General features: G+C 42.1%; 2 protein-coding genes across 9 annotated transcripts in view; one reads left to right on the top strand and one right to left on the bottom strand.

The window, feature by feature from the left end:
- Positions 1-1867, top strand: part of LOC133416332 (RNA-binding protein 4B-like) — a 10639-nt gene extending 8772 nt beyond the window's left edge. The window contains exons 8-9 of one of the 4 annotated variants that reach the window (XR_009770242.1): positions 1-1257; positions 1618-1867. The exon at positions 1-1257 is cut by the window's left edge and continues 886 nt beyond it. Coding sequence is in view for 1 of the 4 variants with exons in the window: in XM_061703178.1 (XP_061559162.1) it covers positions 1117-1120 (4 nt within the window). In the remaining 3 variants the exon portion in view is untranslated. The other 3 variants (XR_009770241.1, XM_061703178.1, XM_061703177.1) reach the window with 3 other exon arrangements.
- The window catches only part of rin1a (Ras and Rab interactor 1a), a 22051-nt gene extending 13721 nt beyond the window's left edge, over positions 1-8330 (bottom strand). For all 5 annotated transcript variants that reach the window (XM_061702195.1, XM_061702194.1, XM_061702197.1 and 2 more), the window contains exon 1: positions 8272-8330. The gene's annotated coding sequence lies outside the window, so the exon portion shown is untranslated. The remainder of the gene's footprint in view (positions 1-8271) is intronic.
- Between the last annotated feature and the right edge of the window lie 534 nt (positions 8331-8864).

The raw sequence follows: 8864 nt of genomic DNA, 5'->3' as shown, positions 1-8864 counted from the left end.
CCCAGGGTTGTTTTTTTTCATCCCACTCTAAGGTGTACCCATATGGCCCCTCTGTGGAGAACGTATAATTGGCATCATTTCAGCAGCATTTACTGATGATAATCCAACCATTTTAATCGCCCTATGCTGCCCTTGGTTTGACAAAATTCAAGGAGGAGGACGTTATTATAGTCAAAGCTGTTGTCGTGAGGAGTTACTCTAGAATTGTGACGTTAACCAAAGTTGGTGTGGCTGAGTCAGGTTGGAAATGGTGGCTATCTGCCTTGTTATCGCTCTAGCTCAGTCTACTCATGCAAAGTTTTCTTTCCATTTTCACTGTTGCATAATCCCAGCATCAGGTGTCAAAAGTTCTTTTTTTCTTCTCAAGTCAATATTTAACCACATTTTGGATATTTTCTCAGGCTGTACACACATTGTTTTTTGTTTTGTTTTTTTTGTTTTTTGTTTAGACAATTCTTAAAATCAGTAAACTCGGTTTGGTCTGTTGTGTTCCAACAATCTAATGTCTCAGCTACTTTTCCTACCTGATATTGTTTTTGTTTGAGACTCGCATATATACTTGGTCTTCTGTTTTTTAATCGAACAAGTTGTCTGCCAACATTGGATTCCACGGTAACATTGACATTTAAGAAGTATTGGAGATTAGAGGGGGATGTTGAGTTGAAGAGTTTGTATGGTAGCAGATGAATGTTTATAGGTAGCAAATGGTGTAGGTTCACAGATTAAATTAGAGCAGGGTTTCCCAAACTTTACAATTGGAAATATTGTGTTTGGTTGGGGTGTTTAGTTGTAGAACAGTGGTGAAGAAAGCTTAGGACCCTTTGAATGTTTTCCCTTCAAATCTGAGCAGAACCATGCAAGAATCTACGGTTTTTGGCCCCTTTTTCCCTCTGGGAAAGCACACTAACTAACACCTGGATGTATTTTCATAGTTGGCATCATTACCTTTCACACATAAGTAATCACAATCCACATATTAACTTCAGTCATTGGTCACTACTTGAGCTATAGCCTCACACGCTACAATATTCCAGCTTCTCCATGTGAACTTGATAGTTGCATGCCATGTTGTTGCTGCTGCTCCAGCCACCTTCTTCCTCTTGCTGATTATTGCAGCTAGAGTGGGAGGGAGCCAAACTCTGAGCCCTTGCCCTGGACGTACGCCATGCGCCGCTGTAGCGCGGGATGGGGGAAAACAGCAGCGTTAGGCCCCCCCGAAAACTGCTGTGGACGATGGGGGGTGGCCCCCCCGCTAAGGTAAACACTCAGACCACACACTCCTGCCCCGGCCCTCCCGAAAAAAACACGCGTCACACAGTTTGCAGACATTCTGACGCACACATGTCAATGTCCAAACCTTTTTTCAGGAAACACCTGACCACTGTTTTCACTTCTTTGGACATTTTTCCAATGTTTTTTTACCCCCCTTCCACTTCCGCCAAAAGTCATGCTCATACATTCCTGCCCCTGAATACCATATGTGTGTGATCTTTGATGATGGCATCGAAGCAGGCGTATTCGTGCCGTTCCCAGAGCCCAGGGGTAGGTCACATCGTAAGGACGATCCCTTGTTTGTTTTTTGTTTTTTATTTCTTTCCTACACTATGGCCCCTTTAGGGTTAAGTGCCTTGCTTTGAAGATAACACCGCTAGGCCCTCCATTTCAGAGGCCAACACAAAGCTGGCACAGGATCAGTTGCTGGTTCAACGCTCGACTCACCCGCAGTGCCCCTCTTTATCTCCCACCACAACGATTTTCAGTGCGACTCTCAACCTGTACGACACAAATTCTCATTTTTGTTTCAAATGACATTTTGTCCAATGTTCTTTTGAAATGTTTAATTATCAATAAATAAAAAAAGAAATTACAGCAGTCTCATTACTGTGTGAATGTTTCTTTCTTTAGTGTGACTTGTGTTAAGAGTCATAAAAAAAAAATGGACAATTTAAGCATTAGATGACGTTTTATTCCATTACCTTCCAAATACATCAGCTTTTGTTTCGAACCAGCCAAGTCCATTACTTATTATGCAAATGAGAATGGAGTAAAATTGTTTCATGCCCTTACAAACAGAAGGAAGTGTCAATGGAGACAGTCAAAGCAGTCTACAGAGATGGTTATATATACTGAGGTAATAATTCTAGGGACATCGATGTTTTTCAATAGACAAAGGAGCATGAAACTGCATGGGTGTGTTATGACATTTCTTCCTTTCCATGCTGGTTTTGGTAGACTTTCATTATGTAAAAATGAACAATTACCAACTAAATGATTGAGTTTCAAACTGAAACCTCTAAAACTCAAAATTTGCCAAATTTGTCCTTTTATTTGTGGCAATGCTATATTAATAATGAACCATTATTCCTGCGTCACAATTTTGTCTGTCTGTGAAGTTCAAAGCTGCTGGAACATTTTATGGAGTGTACTTGCATTTGTCAGACACTGGATAACCTCTCTGCAAATTGCCATTGAATCTGGGTTACTCGGGTTATCTGGATTCAAATATTTGCCATTTCTTAACGTTCACACTCAATTTTTGAGGGAATTACAATTTGTAAAACCTTGAATACCTGCTGTGTGCTCCAACTAACGAACTTGTAGCTCTTGTGTCTCTTGCAGGAAACTGCTGAGCAGAGGAAAGGAACGAGGGCATCAACCTGATAAGGTAATCTGTGTGTTACAAAAATAAAGTTTATAGAGGCCATTAAGATCTGTACACTTTGATGACCTGCTGTGTTTGAACTGTGTGCAAAGGATCTGTTCACTTGTATGACCTGCTATGTTTGAATTGTGTGCAAATATTCTGCACACTTGGTATGACCTGCGTGACCTATGCTTTTAACGAGTGAACGTAACAGTTGAGGCTTCTCGTGCATCTCGCCCTGGTTTGACGTAATCGGGGCCAAGAGGGACAGGGAACATTTTAATATCAGCAGATGGGCAAACAGACAGGACGAGACTGGGCAAAACACGTTAGATACACAGCACAATGTGGACCAGACTCAAAACACGTATTGTTACAGTACTTTGACTTTCATCCGCAAAACCTCCACATGCTGCTGCTGGCATTAGTATGAAGAAGGAGCGAGCGTTCAAACACACAAACATTGGAAAATAGCAAGGCTTTAATAAAGACTGCAATGTCCGGCTAGCTACAATGGAAAAAAAAAACTGACATTCATGGCGTTTTACAAAGACTGTAACTGGGTTTGAAGTTCTTCATGGGTTGTCTTGCACGGTTTGCATTTCAGCATGCAAGACGACCTTCAAACCGTTACAGACCCCCTTACGTTGTAAAACAGTTGATTTATGAATGTCAATTAATGGAAAGTTTAAAAAAAATCTTGTTCAAACACACACACTTAAGAAAAGTTCACGCCATGGTCATGCTTTTACCGGGCACACAAGCCAATAAAAAGACAACACTTAAATCATGCAAAACAACCCAAAAACTTTCATCTAAAAAAAAAAAAAAACACAAATGTTTAGAGTTCTGATCATCCATTGACTTAGAAGAAGCTGCGCTTTTGATGATGACTTTGGTGCAAAAAATGTTCCTGTTTCGGAGAGGACAGACCCTGTCCTGCCCTCTTCCTCGATGAAGACACTCTTGGTGTATAGACCAGTTGTGATAGTTGAACGTAGACACCCCCCTCTTCCCCTTTTCCTCTGGACAGAAACAAACATGACTTAATATCGATCCCTAAATCCCACCAGCCCCCTGGACTATGACACCTTGAAAAACACCACCATTCAAACACAGACACAGCAATACATTGGTCTCACATACATTACATCATCCAAACACGTCTAAAAACACATGAACAGCATCGCCTATATACAGAGGACACTAACAATCAGTCGGCGCTCGACTGAGAAAGCCGAGCCCCTGGAACACAGTGATGAAATAGAGAGAAAATTAACATTTGTCCAAATGTCAGGCCGGAGCCTCTTTTTCAGTCTCACTCTGTTGGGAAGGTAATTGCACTCATAAGGATGTTGACTTCAAGAACTTTTGTTGTTATTGAAGAGCTCCTGCACACACGTTTACACCGTAATGCCTGCGACCACGGTGTGTTCAGAGTGCATGAATAGAAAAACAACCGTCGATCGATTATTGCCCCGTTCGACTGTACTGTACATCCCAACAATGAGTTTTCATTGTTGTTTTTTTGTGCAGTCAAATGGTTTTGTGCTATAAAGATGGTCACTCGTGACTTCGTTCACATTTAACGTATCATTAAAACCTCTCGTCTTAGGCTGTCCAATCTCATCTATCAGTAAGGGCCCTGATCGACAGACGTTAGACGCGTCTCACTGACCTTTACGTGTCCTGTGAATAATTGTTAACACTACACCAACAAGCCTGTCTTTGACACAACGGTAATTTCCCTTGTCTAGTTTTTCTGCCGTGTTCAAAGGCATTTTTTTCTTCCTCAGTATCAGAAAGGACATCATTATATACCCTTGGGGGCCTTTGACATTATCGGATGGGAGACGGTCTAACTGGCTCCCAGTGCATTAGTCTATATAAAAAGAGCATTACTGTATATAATCCTGATGCGGACATGAGGGATAGGATACCACCACATCCAAAAAGACAGGTTTTTGCATGATATTGCACAGCCGTAGAGAAGAAAAAAAACAAATACTAAAAGTGCTTAGATTACATCCAAATTTTACGATTCCTGGGTGTGGCTCAGCGCTTTTTTTGTCAGTAGGTCCAGTGCAGTTGGCAAACACGGTCCCATGCCAAAAGAGAAACATATGAGGTATGTCAAGAGAAGTTCAAGGACTAGTGTCACAAAAGATATGTTTAAAACCCTATACGTGGATGATTTGTCAAAGGAACTCAGAAGTACTTTCTCCAAACATACTGGAACTCCCAAAGCATTTCAAACCCATCAGCACCCCCAAACAGCTATTTCAAGAACAAAAGTCCAAGAAACAAACTCAGCAATGTTGTTTGTGGGGGACGAGGCGCAGAGGATAAAAGTGCGCCCTAGAACTGGAGAGTCACTGGTTTGTGTCCCCGCCCGAGCGCACGTTGTCGCTGTACCTGGGCAAGACACTTAATCCACATTAAACATGAATGGATGTTGAATGTTTGGTGGTGGTTCGAAGAGCTCTAGGTGCAGAATGGCAGCCACACCTCTGTCAGACCACCACCAGGTGTGAATGAATAATGTGTGCAATTGTAAAACATCTTTGAGTGTCTAGAAAAATGCTATGTAAGTGTAATGCATTATTATTATTATGCACTTGGAAAGACTAAGCAGCTGTTGCGCAGACGCATGGCGCAACATTGGCGGGCAACTTCTCATGTCCAAAGTTAGCGGTTCATTTGCATCTCAAGAAGTGCCATTCGTGGACAATGACATCCAAATTTTGGATAGGAATCATCGCTGGTTTGAAAGAGATGTAAAATAAGATGGAAAAAAAATAATAATAATAATAAAATAAATAATAAAATAAAATAAGATGTTGAACTAAAAAAGCTGTCCCTGAGCAGAGGAGGAAATTTGAGGCATTAACTCTCCTCTGCCTAAAACAATGTCCTGACATTCCTCTCCCCAAAGATTGCCTCATTTTATGGGAAGACTTGGCCCTACGAGCTTGCTTTGACGCAGTGCATGAACGACTGATTAATATGCAGGACGTTTTTTTCATTAAAGCCGGGCAACAACAGCAACACCGTATTTTTGACCACCCACAGGGGAGACATCCACCAAGGCATAAATAGGGAAACTACACCTATAAAATGTTGAACTGAAGAATCCTTTCAGATTAAAGGTGAAAAGTCTTCAACGAACTAGACCAGTCCAGTTGCCTCGACTATCATGACCTGGATGACAGAGAATGAGCAGACATTTTCCCCTTCAGTGTGGGAGAGGTGATCAACCAGCACGTCTACGAAAAGATGCTGCAGCGTTTGCTTCGTTCAGTGCGTGAGAAGCGGCCAGTTGTAGCAGGACAACTTGTGGCTGCTTCACCATGAAAACATGCCTGCTCACAATGCCCTCCTGGCCAAAACGAAAATCACCTATCAGGAGCAAACTCCTTGCTCACCCGACCTGGCTCCCTGTGATTCCCCCACCCCCTCTTTACCAAGCTTAAGGGTGTCATCGCGGCAACCTGTTATGAAGATGTGGACGTCATCAAGACAACAGAGCTGTGAAGGATCCTGGAAGAATCCTTCCACGAGTGCATGAATTTGTGGCAGAGAAAGCTGGGAAACTGCGTTAGACCCCAGGGGGATTACTTCAAAGGGGAAAACATTGTAATTTGGATTTGAATTGCAGGGACAGTGGTATGAAAAAGTGTTTGCCCCTTCCTGATTTATTTCTTTTGTCACTTAAATGTCTCCCACCATCAAACAAATTTAATTAGTCAAAGACAACACAAAATGCAGTTTTTAAACGAAGGTTCTCAAAATTAAGGGAGGGGGAGAAAAATCCAGACCTACACGGCCCTGCGTGAAAAAGTGATTGCCCCCCCCCCCCCCCCCCCCCCTGTTAAACTATAACTGGTTTGTCAGACCTGAATTCAATTTTCTAGCCACACACAGGCCTGATACTGCTACACCATTTCTCTATCAATAAATCACTTAAATAGGACCTGCCAGACAAAGTTAAGTGGACCAAAAGATCCTCAAAAGCTAGACATCATGCATAGATCTAAATAAATTCAGGAACAAATGAGAGAGAAAGTAATTGAGATCTATCAGTGTAGAAAAGGTTATGAAGCCATTTCTAAAGATTTGGGACTCCAGCAAACCACAGTGAGAGCCATTAACCACAAATGGCGAAAACTGGTGACGGAAAGAACCCTAAGAGCGCAGTGACGACTAATCCAAGGGGTCACAAAACACCCCACAACAACATCCAAAGAACAGCAGGCCTCAGTTAAGGTCAGTATTCATGACTCCATCATAAGAAACTGGGCAAAAATGGCTTGTATGGGAGAGTTCCAAGACGAAAACCACTGCTGAGCAAAAGGAACATCAAGGCTCGTCTCAATTCTTCCAGAAGACGTCGAAGACTTTTGAGAAAATACTTTGAGATCTGACGAGAGTTGAACTTTTTGGAATGTATGTGTCCCGTTACATCTGGCATAAAAGTAACACTGCATTTTAGAAAAAGAACATCATACCAACAGTAAGATATGGGTGTGGTAGTGTGATAGTTTCTGGCTTTTTTGCTGCTTCAGGACCTGGAAGATTTGATAAATGGAACCATGAAGTCTGCCGTCTACTAAAAAAAGTCCTGAAGGAGAATGTCCGGCCATCTGTCCGTGACCTGAAGCTGAAAAGAACTCTGTTTCTGCAGCAGGACAATGATCCAACACACACCAGCAAGTCCACCTCTGAATGGCTGAAGAAAAACAAAATGAAGACTTTGGAGTGGCCTCATCTAAGCCCTGACCTGAATCCCATTGAGATGCTGTGGCATGACTTAAAAAAAAGGCAGCTCATGTTAAAAAATCCTCCAACGTGACTGAATTACAACAATTCTCCAAAGACGAGTGGGCCAAAATTCCTCCACTGCGCTGTAAGAGACTCATTGTATTGTATTGTTATTTTGCTTGGGGTGACCCAACCAGTTATTAGGTTTAGGGGGCAATCACTTTTTCCACACAGAGCCATGTAGGTTTGGATTGTTTTTCTCCCATAACAATAAAAACCTTCATTTAAAAACTGCATTATGTCTTTACTTGTGTTGTCTTTGACTGATATTTAAATTTGTTTGATGATGGAAAACATTTAAGTGTGACAAACTTGCAAAAAAAGAAAAAAAAACAGGAACTGGGCAAACAGTTTTTCACACCACTGTATATCTTTCATGACACCACTCCTGGAACTTAAACATCTTGTATTAGTGAGGGCCCTGATCAAGAGACCTTAGACATGTGTCACTGACCTTCAGATGTCCTATGCATAAATGTTAACACTAATAAGTCTGTCTTCAACAATACGGTAATTACCCTTCTCTATTTTTTCTGCTGTGTTGAAAGGCCTTTTTTTTTTTTCCTCAGTGTCAGAAAGGACTTCATGACACATACCCTTGCGGGTCTTTGACTATTTCGCATGGGAGACCGTTTCACTGGCTCTCAGTGTATTGTGTCTGTATAAAAAGAACATTATTATACATAATCCTGATGCGGACATGAGTGTACGACAACAGAACACTCCAAAAATACATGGTTTTTGCATGATATTGCACAGCCGTAGAGGAGAAAATGAAAAGCGAATAGTAAAAGCACTTCAATTACCTCTAAATTTTGCAATTCCTCTGTGTGTCTCGGAGTGCTTTTGTCTGTCGTTCCAGTGCAGTTGGCAAACACGGTCCTGACATCAGGTACCAAAAGAGAAACACACAAGCATGCCCAACCGCCCCACCCCCCCACACTCCCAAGTTAGTCTAATGTGAAGTTGGCAAACGAGAACAAATTTGGCTACAAAACAATGATGCGGAACACCACATGTAAAACGCTTACAAAAATTTGACTACCCGACATCAGGTTGATGGTTTAACCAATCGATAAAAATCTCCTGCACGGGACACACACACATATGCACGCACACCCTTGGCAAAGTTCACATGGAGTAAAGTGCCAGCAACCGATTCAGTGTCTTTGACTCCAGGACAGGGAGGACTGAATTGGAGGTCTAACTGGGGGAGAAAATTGGGTCAGGAGGTGGCGATGGAGCAGCTTTAGTGTTCGTAGCGTCATCACAGTTTGTTTTCAGCAAAACAAACGGTGTGATGTGTGAGTGGAATATCGGTGTTGAGCTTCTGGTGCCTCGAGGCGTTTTTATTTTTTGGGGACCGGTATATCTGGAAGCGAGTATATCTGGGGAGGGC

This window comes from Phycodurus eques, chromosome 17 (genome assembly GCF_024500275.1).
Source record: "Phycodurus eques isolate BA_2022a chromosome 17, UOR_Pequ_1.1, whole genome shotgun sequence".
Taxonomy (NCBI): domain Eukaryota; kingdom Metazoa; phylum Chordata; class Actinopteri; order Syngnathiformes; family Syngnathidae; genus Phycodurus; species Phycodurus eques.
Note: the sequence above shows the minus strand (reverse complement) of the source record. Positions and strands in the feature narration are given on the sequence as shown.